The sequence below is a fragment of the Aphelocoma coerulescens genome, assembly GCF_041296385.1.
Source record: "Aphelocoma coerulescens isolate FSJ_1873_10779 chromosome Z unlocalized genomic scaffold, UR_Acoe_1.0 ChrZ, whole genome shotgun sequence".
In the NCBI taxonomy this organism is placed as follows: Eukaryota; Metazoa; Chordata; class Aves; order Passeriformes; family Corvidae; genus Aphelocoma; species Aphelocoma coerulescens.
The window spans coordinates 29,232,475-29,251,909 of NW_027184085.1; the positions used below are offsets into that span (position 1 = coordinate 29,232,475).

The following is a 19,435-nucleotide window of genomic DNA, read 5'->3' on the forward strand; positions in this document are numbered from 1 at the left end:
TTGTTATGCGTATAAAATTGTACTACTTGGAAGGCTGATATTTATTTGCCAAAAATAATATCTGCATACCCAAATAAAATATTTCCAAATTGTTTATAACATTACAGATAAATGTGTCTAATTCTGTACTATTTCATAAGCCATTCCAAGAAATCTGCATGCCATTCTGTAACTATCTGTAAGGGTTTTTTTAAGCTAAAGTTGTATTGGCCACCTCTCCTTTTGTTTCACTATTTCACAAAATCCTATTGTGTGATTGTCAAGCAGCTGAGTTTCGTTCCTTAATCCTCCCTGCATAGCTACCCAGGAGAGGCTTTGCAGCATAAACTGTAAAGCAGCATTTTCTCAGCAGGAACAACAGTGTTCCACTTCAAAAAGAGGCTTAATAAAAACAGGACTGTAATGAACATGCTAGTTCTGGTCACAAGGTGCTACACAGAGCATGACCACTGAAAGTTCAGGAAGTTTTGGGGAATGATAGTCCTTTGGTTCTTTAGAAGTCTTATCATGGAATGTATGATTGAGACAAATGTCTCTCCAGTGTATTAAGCTCATGCACAGGTATTTTCTTGGTTTCCTTGTTTCTCCTCATTCCACTTTCAAAAGCCTGTCCTACTAGCAACACCTGGCATTAATCACTGTGACTACACAGCAAACAGTTTCAGATAAACACTGCTGTACATCGTTTATACAGTTCCAGCTGGAACACGGCAAATTTCTCCTACTGTGCAGCTAATACCCAGAATATGTACAGTCCTTCCTCCCATTTGTCTAGAAATGACAGACATCTCACTGCACATTTTCCAATATTATAGCTGTGCCACTCCATTTGTCTAATTTCTTTGACCTCTAAGATTGCTGTCCCAGATGACAGAATACTTCAAAATAGTTCCTTCTCATTTCAGTACTACCAGGTACAGTGAACATACAGAAATGAGCTTCTATCATCATTGAATCTATTGCTAGCAGCAGAAACAAAAATTGTAATACCTTGGATTTATTATCTCTGATTTGGAATCGTTTTGGGGTCTTTTTTGTTTGGTTGGTTGGTTTTGTTTAGTTTTGGTGTTGTTTTTTGTTTTAATGTGGAAATGCTGTGCACTTCTGAGAGTCTAATAAAAATAATCTCTCATAATAACCTCAATATCTGTATGTAAAAATGGACAGAGAAACACTGTACAGTAAATATTTCCCTTTTTTAAATTTCATTTTATGCAGCAGTGAATGTTTGACATTGAATCAATTAGTTTTTAATAACATAAGAAGGAATAACTAGCCTAGTTATTTTACTTCTTTCAGCCTTACATACTGCCTGTGGTACACCAATGTTGTATGTCAGTATTTTTGTAAAGCAGAGTATCAACATAATCAACAACAGTAAGAGAAAATTGTGGCTCAAGACAAACAAACTGCCTTCTGCACAAATGCCCTGTTGTAGTCTCTCTACTTTCCAGACAACAAGGAAAACGGAGCAAACAGGAACAACATTAGAATATACATAGGTATTGTGCTCCACATCCTTACTTAAAACCTGCACACTTCTGTGCTTCAATCATACACCTTAGTAGCAGCTGGAGCTAAGGTTTCTTGATGTCCTCATGGCCTCAAAAAAACTTTATAAAGGAATAACAATAAAAAATATTTAAAAATGAAAAGTGGGGCTCCTAAAAATTAACTGAATAGAATTGTTGCTGATTTCTTTACTAGAAGGAAGCACTTATTTCCTCCTTCCCAAACAATTTATAGACTTGTATATGACACTATAACCCTTATTCTACAACCAAGGAAAATGTTTGATATCCACCATTTGCAAGACCTAAAAACAGATTTAGGTGGCTTTAACATTAAATGAATGGACAATAAAAGGAAAGCTATTTCATCTCTAATGTCTGTGGAATATAGGAAGATCCTACACTTTATTGCTTTTTATTGCTTATCCATGGATCACAGAATAGGCAGGGTTGAAAGGGACCACAGTGGGATCATCTGGTCCAACCTCCCTGCTCAAGCAGGGTCAGCTGAGAGCACCATGCTCAGGATTGCATCCAGACGGTTCTTGAGTATCCCCAGTGAGGGAGACTCCACAGCATCTCTGAGCAATCTGTTGCAGTGCACAGTTAACCTGCACAGTAAAGCAGTTCTTCCTCATATTCAGATGGAACTTCCTGTGCATCAGTTTTTCTTCCTGTTGCCTCTTGTCATCTTGCTTGGCACCACTGAGAAGAGCTTAGTCCACCTTCTTTGCACTTTCCTTTCAGTTACCTACAGACATTGGTAAGATTCCCCTTCAGTCGTCTCCTCTCCAGGCTAAAACCTGACAATTTCCCTAAGCCTTTCCTCACACGAGAGATGCTCCAGTCCCCTCCTTATCTTCGTAGATCTTGTTGGACTTGCTCCAGCAGCTCCATGTCTCTCTTGTACTGAGAAGCCCAAAACTGGACACAGCACTCTGGACGTGGCCTACCAGGGCTGAGTAGAGGGGCAGGATCACCTCCCTCGACATTAGGCTCTTCCTAATGCCCCCCAGGACACCACTGACATTCTTGGCCAGAAAGGCACGTGTATTAAGCACTGATAAATAAAATACTCAAAGCATTGGTCCACTCACACGGTTCTCAACACCAACTTTCAAAACAAAGAGCTCCAAAATAAATAGCATGGACTCCTCTTGTCTGAAAGGCAACTTCCAGACTTCTCTTTTCAAGCCTTGTTTCCCTTCAAATTCAATGTTTTCATATGGGTGAATCTGTCCTGGGAAGCAGCCAACTTCTTTATATGCAGAAAATAAAAAGCAGTTTCCAATTATCTCAGACATTCATTCTTGGTCCAGGCTCTCACAATATTCAGCCTAACAAGTGCAAGTTTAGCCTGGAATGTTTCCTGATTTACTCCAGTAACAGAAAAAAGGATCCAATATTTTGTCTCTGGTAAGGCCTTGAAATGCTATCATCTGTAGATGCCTTTTCTGCTCTTCTTCCTTCTCACACTGTAAACTTCTAAAACCTAGAAGCTAAAAATTTATTTGAGGCCCAAATACTATGAATTGGTCATAGTATAGGAACCTAACAAAACACGGTGATATCTGTAATGCATGGAACTACAGTTACTCTACCCTGCCACAGATAGAAAAATCGACAAATTTAGCAGTAAAGGTATGGATACATCAGCAAAAATGTTGATGTTCCATGCTGCAGAAATGATTTGTAGCAGTTAAGCTGGAATTTGTGAAACAAACAATCAAACAAAATGAATATAGGTAGACACTTCTGCTCCTGGAATTACCCTGATTTCACTGATATTCCATATCAGGGTTGCAATACTTGTGGGTTGAATTGTGAGTAAACTCTGACTTCCTCCTCTGGGTAACATTTGCAAGAGGCACAAATGCAAAGCTGAGTCTGTGCTAGAACCACTGCAGAACAATTAGAAGAACATATGAAAGTTATATACGCATCTTCTGCAATCCAAAGTCACATATATACCACAGGGATGAGTAAAAGCATAAGCAAACACAGATCCGACTCATTCTACTCTGTTTTGTATTTCATTAAATCTAGTTAATTCCTGTTCACATCTGTAACATATATTTATTCCTACAGCAGCTATGTGGGGCACAGAGGCACTCTTTACCATCAATGGAGTGTTGTGGGAATGTCTTCCCACAATGCTACTGTTGCAGACTGTACAACGTGAAGATTTGTGTAAGTTTGCAAAGTAGAGGCTTTGCAGTAATAGAATTATCTTCCAGGCTAATGCCCTTAGCAATGAATTATGCCGTGTCTTGGGAAGTAATACAGCAAACCACTGTATTTTTAGCAATTCGAAATTTTAACCCCACCAAAACTTCCTTATAATGCCCTGTTTCTCTGCAGGCTCCTTGCTTTCTCTGACATTACCCCTTTATCTAAATCCACAGTCACAATATGATCATGAGTTCTCGTACATTCCCAGTTTCAGATTAAATCCATAAATCTACTCCTGGGGCAAATATATTTTAGCAGTTGCAAAAGCCATATGTATTATGGTTGGATACAATGCTCAATTTTTACATTTCATTGGTTTTAATTAAAAAAATTTAATTAAAATTGAAATTTATTTCAATTTTAACTTCATAACCAATCATGTCTTGTTCATTAGTCATTTGCATATGCATATCATTATGTATTACTTTTTAAATAGAATGCAATACTAGTGTTGTCTGCAGTAGGCACTGAGCCACTATTACTGCTCTTACTATAGAGCAAAAAATAGGTAGCAAAGCTACATATGCCTTACAAGAAACTGATTAAATAATCAATGGGACTAGCAAAGAAACAGACCACATGGTTTTGACGTGCAGAGACCCCTCTGCCTTTTTCAACTGCTGTGGTTCTTGGTAGAGAGATACGAGAGTTGTTATTTCTCTACAAAACCCAAAATGAGAACTGCAGTTTAGAGCACTCTCTTTCAGAACACAGGCATGCACATTTCATGACCAGTAGTCTTGTAAATACATTTCAAGAAACTATGAAGACAAAGAATAGTTTCCACCTGAGTTTTCACATGATTTTTTGCTTTTCCCTGCTCCTCTTCCCCATCTCCCTTTAATTTGCAAAACTTTTAATGGAATATAAAAATGTCATCTTATGTTCAACAATGTACATGAAAAGTGCTCCTATCAGTTAATAAAGGGAAAACCTTATCTTAGGAGTTAAGAACAGGTTCATGGTGCTGTTAAAACATCAATCAATATTCCCATTTCCATTGGCTAGACTGGGAAGAATTTTTAAAAGATAATACAAGGAACAATCATGGCATTAGAGATAAGAACTTTAAATATTGAAAAGGTTTGCTTACATCAGACTTCCTCTATGAAAAAAATATGTATGTCCTTAGAGTTATTATCTGATATATATGCACACAGTGTTACTAGTTGTCTCCACTGTTAATGTCAGGACTGTCTGTAATGATTAAAATAGCTAATAAAATTATAGGATTTTTTTTCTAGTAAAAATCCAACTTCAGGGAGTAACAGGAGAAAATAAACCTTCTTGTCACCCTATGTTGTTTGGGATAGAGGATTAAGAAAAAAACATATTGCAATTACACATTCCGCAAATTTTCCTCTAAATTCTGTAAAGCTGTTTAATCATCTTCTGTTCCTATAAACAGGCACCTAGTAATTCTGCTAACCTTGTAATGCCATGTAATATCAAAATACAAGACAGTAATCTCCAGTCATAAAACCAGCCCTGCAAACTGAAGAGTATGATATTTCATGAAGTGTCTCCAAATCCAGTGTCTATTCATTTACAGGTGACAAAATAAAATGTTCAGGTCATTTGACTACTAGTATTTTCTCCCCTGAGTATTATCTAGACAGTAGACTTGGCAGCACATTAATATCCTCACCCCTGAACGAGTAGAAAAAATGAATTTTTCCTTTACTGTTTTCAAAAACTTCTTATTGAAGTAATACAGCTCAGGTGACATATATTTGATGTGGAAGAAACCTTCACCTTTTTTATCTTGCGGGGGAAATTTTGCAGCAGCTTAACCTCATCGAAAAACCATTCACGCAACTTTTCAAGGCCACTGTTAATTGAGCAAATTTCTGTGTAAATGCTGATTGAACAAAGCTAAGCTACTCAGGGCAGCACTAAAATGTGAACAAATGCATTCATAAAGTGGTTGTCTTAAGTAGCAATTGATACAATAACCTCTTGTGTGTGGCACTACTGTTTCACTTATTTCTTACTTCTTTTCTTCACTCTGATCTGTCATACCCCACATACTCACATTACCATTTTATGGTCAAAAGTCACAAATGTAATAGCCAAGTATTAAGTAAAGAAGTTTATAATGAACAGCATCAGGATGATAGTAAGGTCCTTTTGTAAATAATTGTATTTAATTTTGCCAGAGAGAATCCTCTATTTTACAACAGTGTAGTACTTCGAGTGCTATGAAGTAAATTAGTTATGTTTAGAAAGAACTTACCACGTAAAACAGTGAGTCTTGTGGACACACTTATTTCACCAACACTGTTGGAAGCCACACACTCATAAATAGCTTCATCTCGTGGTGTGCGCAGCGGTTGTATTCTGAGAACTGATCCAGATCCATCATCAAACTCTATTACCTATAAAAGGAAACAAAAGCTGTCACAGATGTTGTTACAAATACCTATCCCTCAGCTCATCTGTTCATGAACACTGGCCTGCTGTTATTCAAGTCACCGAAGACAGGTTAACTTTTCAAATTCGTATACCATGAAAAATCCCAGTGATATGGGAAAATGTTTAAAAGGCAACACTTTGGAACATACATTCCTGTTCAGTGAGTATTCACTGGCCACTTTAATATAGCTTCAAGAAATACAGGACAAAAAACAAGTAAACAAACAAAACAAAACAACCCCGTGAACAAAGGCCGTAAGAAACAAGTCTGTAACTTAATGCTCTCATTCTGAAGTCCACCACCAATACCTCTCCATTCTCTTAGCTAAAGTACTCTGCCTTCAAATGCCAGTTACATTCATTTTAATTGCTGCCAGCTATATTCCCCCTCTACTCGCAGACTGCAGCTCACTCACTCATTTGGCTCCGAAGTTAAAAACTGTCTGCAATTCCTCAACCAAACAGAAGGACTCAGTTTAGCTTTGTATTTAACCCACAGAACATAAGTCCATTTATCCAACAAACTGACCATTTAAGAGACTAAATAATAAGGCTAAACTAGCAAGATTTAGTTTTAAGCCTGCAATATTCACACAAGAAGTAATAACTTTTATATGAGAAAATTCAGTGAAAAGATCTTATTTCCTTCTTGACCTGCAGTCAGAATCACATAAAATACTGGTGAGTACTGCAACTGTAGGTACTGGGAAAGCTTTCTTAATAATTAATAGCAGTAATCTATTTAATCTACTTTTAAAAAAAGAAATTTAAAAAATTGCTGAGAGATATCAGTATTACCATCAGGCAAATGGCACTTACAAAGAAAGGACAGTCAATTTTTTATTTTGTTTTTCTCTACAAAATAATTAATATCTGCCCATAATCTATATACATATGCACAAAGCAATTTACATATATGCCTATCTGCACATCTGGTTTTCTCTTTCTGTCGAATTTACACACAAGCAACCTACGAGATCTCTGTACATGTTGAGAATAAGAGAGATATAAAGTCCAGGGCTGGAAATGACGATAAATATCCCCTATATCTTACTGTTTTCATTGCAGGAATTGCTCAGTTTCTGCTTAGCATTGGGAGAGGTGAAAATAAGATAAAAACCCTGGATTCTTTTTCTTGTTCTTTCAGTAAAGCCATTGCCTTAAGCAAATCTAGACAACACAAAATATCTACCTGATGTTAGCACAATTAAAGGAATAACTAGAATTCTTGATAAATTGACATTTATGAGGGAGAGAAACATTTCACAGTCTTTAAGCAGTCAGACTAACAATTTATAGATAAAAAATGTGAGCACAAGATCCAAATACTCACAAACATACTTAAAAAAGAATAATTGCTATTGTTTAAACCCGGATGCTGAATAAATTTCTCTGGACAGCCAATGAAAACAACTGCAGTAGATTGGATTGGGCAATATCGCAGAGATTAAGTATCAAGTCTGATGTCTCAAAAATATGTATCATAAAAGGAATTTATTTTTCATGTGATGAGTTCTCCCCTTTCCTGCATATCACAGCGAGTTAATTCCTAACTCTTCCCCATCTACTGAATGAGATTTTTTTATGACAGATATTTTTTAATAAAAGCAGTCTTGAACAGAGTAGAATGATGTAATTTTTAACTTTTATTTTTCCCTTTTCTGTTCCTTTTTAAGTTCTCTAAAATGACTTCTTAGAAATTTAAAGCATATTTCTGTAATTCCTATTATTTTAATTAATTTGAAGGAAGAGGAGGAAAAAAGGGTTCAGAGTCTGTATCTGCAATATAAATAAAAGCTGAAAGATTAACAGAGAAGACCCACAAGGTCTTAGTGTAGATTTTAATTTCAGAAGCAATACCTAGTTCTCACTACTATTTTCATTAACTTGTGAGAATTAGCTGGTGAGCAAGAACATTTAATGACCATAGTGTTCAAATATATAAGCAGTCAAGAGAGAGGAAATAAATTATTTGTTCCCCAATTGATACGTACATGAAGTTCCAGCAAAAGAGTTCTGCTTTCACATGGCGAACAAATAATCAGGACAAGTTTCATGAAACCCTGCAGGAGACTGTCCAAGTTTATTGAATAGTAAAAAAGTAACCCCCAGCGTCCCTGGCAAAGCATGTGGATCAGATGGACCACTAGAGTCCTTTCCAGCTGTATTTACCATATGAAGACAGGTGTCCAGGTAAAACATTTTGATGTCTTCTACCATTAAGTAACTCAGAGAAATATACAAAATATTACTGTGAAAGAAGAGGAAAAGAAACCAAGCTAATCATTCTCTTATTCGTTCAGCTGACTATGTCAGACATTTCTTGTTTTCCGAAAGTTTCATATGTCTTTTTTGAATCTAATTTCAACTGCTTTTCTTATCTTATTTAGAGATTCTATGGCATGAATTAATGGTCTTACTTTGAACAGGAAGAAAAGCTGCTTAAAATAATGATTTTCTCTGCACACTTTGAAACTGCTCTGCTCAGTGGACATGATAAAAATTATAAACTTGGCAAGTGTCGTCTATTTCTTTGAAATAGATTCCATCTTCCTTGGCTATACCATTTGTTCAACAATCCACTAAAGGCATTTTTAAAACATTTTAAGGTGCTTTTGATAGTTACTTTCAAATAATTTTAATGGAAAAAAACCTACTTTATTTTTGCTTATTCTCCCTAAAATCAGGTACACAGGTACCTAGAAAGCCACATATTAAGGAAATAAACCATGACTCATTGCAGAATAACACACAGCAAACATATACATGCACAATCTTTCTCTGTTTAGAATTCACTTTGAGTGACAGTTCTGTGAACAGAAGAGGATAAATTGTGTAGAATTTCTGACAAAAATTCTATGTTAATCCCTCTAGCCAATACAGCTCTGCATATGCTCTGCAAAGTGCAGTTTTTGGCACTAGGAGGTAACAGTTAAATTCATGGGTTTTATTTTTCATGTTGTAGTAAATACACAAGCCAAAAATTATAATGGTTAATGAACAAATTCCAATGCCTTTAGGTATTTTTTGAAACAAAAATTATTAAAATAAATTTGATTTATAGAAGAAATACAGTTTTAAAAAAAAATCTAACCTGAAAGCCAGGAAAAGCAATCTCCTCAAACATTATTTCAAATTAATATACGGAACTTTGATATTCAGTCAGTTGTTAATAACTATATATTAGATCATTTGCTCATAAAATGCATGTCACAACTACTTTATACACAAATCATTAACCTTAGAATAGTTGTTTTTAAGCAGACAGAAGTATCTTATTTAACACTGAAAACATTTAAGAGACAATTATACACTCATAGTGCAAGTTTTGATATCTCTTCTAGAAGTTTTCCCCCATTTTCTGAGTTTTTTCTTCACATTAAAGGTCAAGCTGTATCTGACATCAATTATTCCTGCCACTACAAGAGGGAATAATTCTTGTTTTCTTATTTCCCCCAAATAACCAGAATCCTTTGACCAGATTATTTTCACTGTTTCCTTTAACTGAAGGTTGTGGAGAGAAACATCTTTCTCTAAGCCTTTTCCTAATTTATTGTTAAGAAAAGAATCAAAAGCAAGCAAATTTTACTTTCCCTCTTCAGCAGCAGGAACTACAGTGCCCCTTTTGTCTCTTTCCTCAACAGGGATAAGGAATTGTGGCAGCAGAAGCAAAGACTAGGACTGCTCGATGCACCTTGTCACAAAAGGAGGTGGTTTGCTTTCAGAGACAGCAATCACTGCTCAACTCATGTCCCCAGCAGCCCCTTCACGAGACAGCAAACTGAACAGAGGCACCACAAAGCTCCTCAGTTCAACCAGGCTAGCTTAGAAAACAGCAGCAGCAGTTTTCTCTTTAATGGTTCTATGCATAACCAGTTTTGAAAATTAAAAACCTCCCGAGACTGCTCCCACCAAATTATCTCTGCTAGCCAATTCTATTTTGCTAAATCGCTATTAATAAAGCACATATACTGGGATTAAAAACAAGGTTGGAATAAAATGTTTTTCAGAGGAACAGAACAATGGACCTAATACCTCAAATCTCTGATTGCTGACTTTCTTTCCTTTTTTATTCCAGACAATTTTAGGTCTTGGATCTCCTGTGGCTTGACAGATGAATGAGGCGACTCCTCCTGAAACCCCTGTTTGGTCAACGGGAGTTCTTGTAAACTTTGGTGGTGCTGAAACAAACAAAAAAATTAACCAAATTAATCCAAGCAGTAAAAGTAAATTTTAAAAAAGTCACATCAAGGTTCCAAAATTTAAAAAGAAGGAACTGCTTTGTTTTTTCCAGTGATATCATTCACCTGCAAAGAAAGCATTATTAAAAAAACCCTAAAAGGTCAGGAAAGTACTTACAGATTTTATGAGTGAAATTTATATTAAAAGCAAAATCTGATGGCATTGGAATATCAAGATCACACATTATATTTTATCACCATTATAAATAAAAAATCCAATTTGACTTCTGTTACAAATTGAGCTCATCAATCAACTGGAACAATATCATGATTCACTACTTGATGCTATGATCACAGGGTGTCATGAAAACAGGATTCTCACCTTTGAGACATTAAAATCAGTGACATTTAGGAGAAAGAATTTGTAATTTTGTATGGTGGAGGTAAATTACTATGTATTAAGACTCCAGGCAGAAAGGACTAAAAGAAGAGAGATTTATCCTCGGGCACAGTTTTGTGTACCGCTCCTGCTCACTCCCGAATTCTACTATGTCAGAAAGGAGAACTAAAATAAGATCCAACTACAGCAACAACAGGAAAGGAGAGATAAATGGAGAAACAGTTTTGGAAGTATGAAATGTCATTTTAATTAATTATTCTTTTTCCCTTTATTTCTGTTACAACAAATCAAAATTAATTTATTATTTGATTTGTGGTGAGACAAAATTTTCAAACTTAGAGCAACACAAGACACAACTTATAAAGATGAAATATTGAAATCTGTAAGATTACATCTAAACAGAGAACAAAAATGTTGAAAAATTCCTGTAAATATTTAAATCATTCTCTTTCTTAGCCAAAAAATTTCTTAAGATCCCATACACCTTCAGATACTGATTTAAATTACACGAGGTAAGAACTTAGAGACAATAAATGGCAGAAAAATGAGGTCTTAGCTATGAAGCCATCCTGAGCAGTAGTTGCTTTATAGCATCTGTTGCAATTAATTTTTGTTCGTATCTTCAAATACCAGCAGTCAGCTCCTTTATGTTTCCTACCTCTTCCCTCTTCTTCACTTTCCTCTCTTAGTTCTGACAGGTGTGTGTACCTCTTCTGTACTAGTTTTCATTTCCATGTTGCTGCTCTTTAGTTCTGATGTCTAACCCCTTATTCTGCAAAACTGGTCTTTCCATACGCACCATTTCTTGTCAGCATGTTTATTTGAATGTAAGAAACACAGCGGCCTACAGTCATGCACGCATGCAACACTGGAAGAAGTCCTGAAATACTTTAATGCCAAGATGCCATTTCACAAAATGAAATTAGGGGAATTTTTTACCTTACCTCTAATGTAAAAAAGGATTTTTTTAAAAAAATATGATGTTTCTGAAAATCTGCATGCTCTTTTCTTTAATAGGAATGTCAGGATAATGTCTTAGCTTTTAACACTTCAGAATGCTCAGCAGTCCTAGAAGTACCCACTCTGCTAATTTTCCCGGTGAAAATGTACCTAAACACAAATGCAAGAGCACATCTCAGCAGTATAGTGCATCACTACTGCCATGGGAAAACTATGAAAGAACTTCTCTGATGTCAAGAATTGCCAAAACCATAGCAAATAAAACACACTTAGAGTGAAGAAATTAGAAATCCTTTCCCGGGTTTATGCCTGGACCATAAAAAATACAAAAATATATTCTGATGAAGAGCATCTGGGTTTCACCAAAAGTGCTCTTTTTGAACCCCTTCTCTGTATGCTTTAACTCAGCACTGTGTAAAGAGACTGAATCCGATCTACTGACATTCTGTGCACAAGTTGTGATCGTGTGCCACGAAGTGAAAAATGACAAGCTGCCATTCTCTTCTAATTTTTTTTTTGACTTTTTGTGAATTCACTGTTAGAACTCAAGCCACTGAAAGAGATACACTTTATGAAAAAGTCCAACAGCACACAGTAACTAGGTACAGTAGCTCACAGGCAGCAAATAGAACACACAGCAATAAATAAAATTAAAAATCTTCCACCAAACTTAACTGCCGTTAGAGGTACAACCAGTTTTCTAACGATTTCTTCATGTAGAACTGTCCCAAACCTGGTAAAAGACTAAAGGACTAGAGCTGCCATGACTCCTTCACAGAACCTGCATGCTAGCCTCTGCAGAGCATTATTATCTACACCGTGGAGTTGCAGAAATTAGGGCTGAATACTTAACATGGCTCCAGCTACCTGAACAACAGTATTTTTGTAGTCCTATGTGAATTTTTGCTGGACCAAAAATTAGTAAAGCTGTTGTTCATTAACCATGTAGCATCAGAGACAGAAAACAAGGGCAGCTGAACATAATGATGCAATTTTCAACTTGTGGACATTTTTCAAGAAAACAAGGGTTTAAGGTTGTATATAAAAACCACCTTCTTGTATGATATGACTAATATTATCTGCATCAGTAAAAAAGCTTCACAATCCAGTATCAAAGGGAACTTTGTCTTTCACTTAGACCATAACCTAGCTGAAAAAAAAAAAAAAGTATGTATCTGGTCAAAGCTTCTTTTTACATAAGTAAGTAATTCCTATAAAAAACATTGCTATAACTTTCCTCCAATACCTAATCTTGGAAGTAAGTCAATTTTCTTTCAGGTATCATATGGTATCAGAGAAGATAAATTATTATTAGAACATAAATAAATTTATAAAATTATCTGCCATGAAGACAGGTAAGTATTATGCAATCCCTCTTTGTTACTCAATTAACATGTTCATCTTGTTACATATAAAGCAACCACTATCAGTGTAAAGGTATGTGAAATCACAACCCAGCAGAAGCAAAAATGAAAAGTAGTATTTGTTGCCTTTATCTTTATAAAAGTTGTTAATTAAAGTTTGACACAAATTATCTCCACAATTAATGTTGTCAGTTTCTTGACATTGATTGTGACCTATGCTGCTAGGCACTCTGATAGCAAACCCAATTAAAGTGCACACACAGTTGTGCTTATTAACATGAGGGCAATTTTGATTGAGAACTGACAACTATTTTCGATCTCCCTTAACAACAGCAGTGCATAGTTCAAGAAAAACTCTCCGCAGCACAGTTCATTAAGCACAGCAACAATCTATATGGGAAACTTCCACTGCAATTAAATCTGTCAAAAAAAAAAAAAAAAAGATGTAATACGTTACCAACTATGGTACCACAGTCTTCAGCACTTTTGGAACTTTACTTGGTAACATTTCAATAAATGCAGTTAAAATAACAGAAGTGTAATTAAAACAAAATAAGTGAAATTCATTTAAAATCAGCATCTCATATTTCTGCACTTGAATTCTCTTGAGGGCATCATCAAAATTGCTGCAATATTATCTTTTAAATGCAAGAACACCCAAGTTTTGCTTGTTTATATACCAGTGCCTACCCAGATAGTCACACTAATACTGAATTTTGATACCTTGTCAAACTAAAAAAAAAAAAAAAAAAAAAAAAAAAAAAAAAAAAAAAAAAAAAAAAAAATCAGAGTAGCAGATATCCGTAACTTGGACTTATGAAGAGTACCACAGGCCTTGTGATTCAAGAGCTGCAGGCTCCCACCATCTGCTACACGGTATGCAATTCTTGCTGGGACTCTTGAGAAGCCGAAGAAATAACTATTAAACCAATGCAAATCACACTCAATATAAGAAGGAAAACTGAATTTATTGCTAGCTCATCTTAAAGACACCGAGCTTGCATTTATTTGTTTTGAAGAGTTTAAACCCATAGAAATGGCTTCAATGAACAGTCAAGCCATCGTCAGGCACAGGAACTTCTGAAATAGAGGTGGTTTACCACTGTTCAGATAGAAGTGGAGTGTTTTTGCACATTAGGGCTCCATAAAATATATTTGTAATGTGACACTAAAATAACTCATTTTGATTGGAACATTTGACTATCCTGGCACGAGCATAAGACAGTTCTTTCTTCCCTTTTGCGCCTCCACATAGTCTTCTTAAAGTTTAAGTAGAATTCTGAAATATTGAATGGAATTAATTAATTCACATTTCATCATGTCATAGAATTATCCATTTTAAAGTTACTGTTCTGCTCTGTGCTGTGCTTTAAGGATATGTGATACTTTTCCTCTGCACTCAAATAAAATGTCTGACAAAATACTTTTGAAATTACTACTTCAGCCCCCTTCTTTCTGCTGCTACTGCAAACTATTCTTGTGTAGAGACGTTTTTATGGACATAGTCTTCTAATGAAAAAGTGAATACGAGGATAAGACTTCACCTTCTTTGATGAGAGAGCTAAGGGGATGTGTGCAGTCCTACTACAGCTAGTTCACCCTGTGGACTTACTATGGACAAGATATATAGAGGATGCAGAGCCTAATGCATTTGTTTCTAGATTCTCTGGGGTGTACAGAAGTTCCTAGCATAAAATAATTCAATTTAAGATTAAACTTCATCATATGCCTAAAATATGAAAAAGATTACTAGCTTAGAATAAGAATTGGCATAAATCGTATCATATTGTATCCCTTGTAAGCATACATAGCAAGGGTGAATAAACACATCAGAAAAAACTGAAAATGCAAAGACCCTTCTTTCAAATGCCCCATTTACTTATAAATTACATGTATTTGAGGAAACTCTTTAAAAATTACAGTAACTTTTTCAGTTATAAAGACTCATTTTGTAGCAATAAAAGTTGGAAGATGATAATCACAACTGTTCCCATTAAATGTTTTCAGGTCGAGAGCAGAGTAAGCAATGTGGTCTGGGAGGTGCCCATGCACTTTGGAATACTGCACACATACAATCATAAAAATAATTTTCACTTAGCGTTGAGCGCTTTTATATTACTGGTCTAGCAGCATAAAGTTTCAGGGGGTATGTGACCAGACTCACTCTGAGTAAAAAATTCTGAAGTAATTCTTCCCATGTCAAATTACACACAGAAATTTCTGACACACAGTAAAAATCTAAATAAACAGAATAAAAAAACAACCACAAAAAAATCCCCCAACCAAACAAAAAACCCCACAAACCGAATCAAACCAAACCAAAAAAACTCATTTTTTCACCGCATTTCCCATTTTGCAACATTCACTGTATTCCACAGACTCATAGGCCTCTAAATAAAAAGGCTATACTGGTTCATATTTAATCATGGTGAAGGTAGTGAAGATTCCTGTCCAGGTAAAAATGAACAAATAGGCAAACATTGCATGTAATCTCAGTCTGATACTGTATTCATGTATTACAAATTACATGATTTGTTGTTATTTTCACAATTCCTCCGGTAGTTAACATATTAAAAAACATACACAAAGCACTTAATAGAAAAGTACTTAATAGAAATTTCAAAACACACTTCATTTACAGCATTAGCTGCTAATTTACTCCTTAGTAATAATTTGTGACATCAGTTAGACTGATCATTGTTACAAGTAATTGTTTCACCTTAATTCTAACCTGCACTTACAGAGGATCTGCATATCTCACTCTATGTGGGAAAGCTAGTTAGTTTTTATTTCTACAAGGATGAGAAATAATTTGTATTCATGACATCTGCATAAAGAAATTCTTAAGTTAACAAGTAGTATGTTCCTACAAGCTCTTGTGTGTCAGTCATAAGCTGTGAAATTTTTCTGTCTCTCACTGTGAACCTCTTAAAACTGCACCTGCATTAACATCCTTCAGCAAGGATAGCAGCAACACCCTCTTCAAATATCATCATACCCTGAGCAGGTGAATAGTTTTATTATCCTGTGAATGAAAATTATCAGTTTTGTATCTTTGAACTATTAAATGCATTTCAGACATGCCAATGAAGTCCAGCTGAAAATACTATTCCATTTTGTTCACAGAAACTATTTCCAGGTACAAACACACATTTCCCAAAAGTCTGGGTAAAGGAAATCAAGCTATTTCACTTTACAGGCATCACAGCATCCTCTCAGAAACTCAGCCCCTACAGTACTCATAAAATCTTGATAATATAATTGAAACACTCATCGCCCCACCTTCTTTCTGCTACACATACTCTTCTAAAAGCAAAAGCACTCAGAACAAAGGACTGGTTTTAGAGGGAGATTTCTGGTTGGTCTTTTGGGGCTACTTTTCCAATTTAGCAGTCATCTCCAGTTCCCAACCTTCAATCTGCCAGAGCATACGCACCCTACAGATTTAGTACACAGCTCAAAAAAATAAAAATATCGCTTGCTGATCTCTCAAGGAAAATATGGAAAGTCAACCCTATATTTATGTTTTCAAATTTCCTGCAATGCACAGTGTCAGTTTAGTAGGCTGACCATTAGGTTCACTCTTCCCTGAAATACAAAATCAAATTACAGACTTACAAGTAAGGCCTCACAAGTCAAACAGGTGGGTTAGATTTTCCAAAAGGTCTAATGTTAAAATAGCACATATTTAAATTTGTACCTCTAAGCTCTGCAAACCTTGTTACCAGCTCATTCCACTGTGGATTATGTATGCTGTTTTAGAGACAGACATTATCTGAGCCCTAGGGACATGGGAGGTATACGAACCAACACAGACAGCAGCAGACGTTTATTTGCCAACTAATATCATTCACACATACACACACACGTCCATTTTCAGATTATAATAACTGAGAGGAAAAAAAGGCTTTTGCAAATATGAAGAAACTGTGTGAAAAACCTCTGAAAAAGGCCTTTTACTAATACTATAGACCAATATACTTATATTTGAAGTAGAAAGAAGCTGAAAAAGTATTTATTGCTGTGCTTTTTCTATTAAAACTGTCTCAGGCTACTAGCAATTTAAGCTGGTTTCATGACAAACTATTAGAACATGTAGTGTAAAACTCAGACCAATCATTAACTACTTCCCTGTCAGAGCAATACTGTGCTAAGCCTAACAGGCAGCCAGGGCTCATGAGCCATCAGAGTCAGTCTCATGGATGATCAGACTAAAGGAGAAACCTCCCAAAGCCAGGCCAACTCCCACGCCATGCCCTCTTGCCTTCATTCCTCAGGTTGGGTGCACAGCTTTAGCTATCAGTGCAACATACCCATTAGTTTAAATACAAACTTCAGCCTCCATTTAAATATTGCAACAGAAAATGAAAGTGGTATACATTTGCTTCTAAATCTGCCCTTATTTACTCCAGGGTCTCTTCAGTTGTTTGTACAAAAAAATTCTGGTTTATATTAGACTTCAAGAAAAGAGAATCAGGATGCTTGGTTCTAGTGTTTGACTAACCTGAGCACTGAAAGATGCAGGCATATAACAAGTAATACTCACTATCCAGTAAACGTATAGGAGGCCAAGAATTCTCCCTTTTTTTTCCCCATGCCTATAGGAATTCCAGTGCTAGTGACCCACTATCCATTATATTAACCCAACTGCATATATTTAAGTCATAAACCAGCACATGTTCAAATGCACAATACAAAACAAATAGGTATAAGCTTGTGTATATACATAGAATTTATCACAAAAGTATATGTAAAAGCTAGGTGGGGCTTAATTTACCTGAGTTAGAAAGACGACCTTGACAGTTAATCCAGTACTAAGCCTTCTTTCAGCCACAAATAAAAAGCATGATGCCTCTTGAATCTAAAAGGTTAGTGACGTGCACCACTTTATCCCCCAGGAATATTACATAACCTTGTCATATTCACTAATTTAACGAAAGGAAATTCCGCTTCAAAGCTCTCTACTGCTTCATTTTCCAATTTTGATGTCTGCGGACGGCATATGAATTATTTGGTAACTGAGAACTGACACTCCTTTTCGATGTGCAAAGAAGAAGCACTGGATTTTAAAATGCCAGGCAAGCTGATCTCTTTCCAGAAGAGTTTTGCTCTAAGAGAAGGGTAGGAATGATGAGACACTACAGGTTTCAATTAGGGACTCAGACTATCTGGGTTATGACCAGGAGGATGACATTTAGAAGTGTTTCAGTCTTACTAAAACCCTAAACACACGTACCAAAATGAGGAAGCATAAAACTGGGGCACTGTAACAACTAAGTGAAATTTCCACTCATATTTTATTTATCTAAAAACAACAAAACGCATACCTTGCCATTTATACACAGGACAAACTGATGATTACTGACTGTGAAAGCAAAATCAACTATCTAGTAATAATACTGACTCTACATACTAATATGATTCAGTGTTAATGCTTGACAAGGCATCCACATAAGCAAATTCTCATAACTCCAAGCAGAAGTATGCTTGTGCTAATCAAATCTCACAGCCCATATGAACATATGCAATATGGGGCATTAAGGAGTTGAAGATGACTTTCTACTTGCAGAACAGCATTAGGAAATGACATGACTTGACATAAGCATAATTTATGGAGCTAAACTTGTTTAAAAAAGACAGTATCATTAAAGCTGCTATAAAATAATAATAATTTTAAAACCTAATTAGTAGAGACTTGTTACCCGACAGAGACTCGTAAGTCTCTTCCCTTTTTACTAAGTTAGGCTTGCTTTGTCCCAAAACTAGATCAACACCTCCCTCTATTAGTTATAAGCCAACATTTACCATTTACCTACAAGAATCAATTCCATGAAACCTAAATTAAATGGCTAACCAAGTAGACAGAATACATACTCCTCTAACCAGCAATGCTCTGTAAGCTGTGCAATGCAGCCCACCTTCAGATGTACTGTAAGACAGGTTAGCATGGCCCATAGGATGATGCACGGCTGATGCATAAGCAGACATTCATAAACTAGGTCAGAAAACTGTTTACAGATATTAGAAAAGATTCAGTGACTAAAGGCCCCAGTGGGTTGTCCCAGTTACTTGCCTACAAGTCACTTACGATACATCAGTATGGTTAACACAGTACAAGCAGTCTGCTCTGGGATACAGCTAGGAAGACATAAAAGCGCTGATCAGAATGTATTTACACAGGCATTATTTTTGATACTATATTTTCAGTGTCCGACCGTGTATAGGTCCTGCCATAAATACCAGCCACGTTTTGTTGTCACTAAGGACAATGCACTGCAAAAATGCAAGAAATACTACTTGTAAGGTACTCAAGATTCATCTGCTCCACAAACTTCTACAGGAGCTGCATTGTTCTAGATTGTCTCTAGCAAA

At 35.9% G+C, this 19,435-nt stretch overlaps 1 protein-coding gene across 1 annotated transcript in view; it reads right to left on the reverse strand.

The window, feature by feature from the left end:
- The window catches only part of PTPRD (protein tyrosine phosphatase receptor type D), a 568,740-nt gene that overhangs the window by 218,165 nt on the left and 331,140 nt on the right, over window positions 1-19,435 (reverse strand). Inside the window, exons 4-5 of the mRNA XM_069001512.1 lie at window positions 10,194-10,339; window positions 5,980-6,121 (exon numbers count right to left, since the gene is read on the reverse strand). Of these exons, the coding sequence (XP_068857613.1) occupies window positions 5,980-6,121; window positions 10,194-10,339 (288 nt within the window). The remainder of the gene's footprint in view (window positions 1-5,979; window positions 6,122-10,193; window positions 10,340-19,435) is intronic.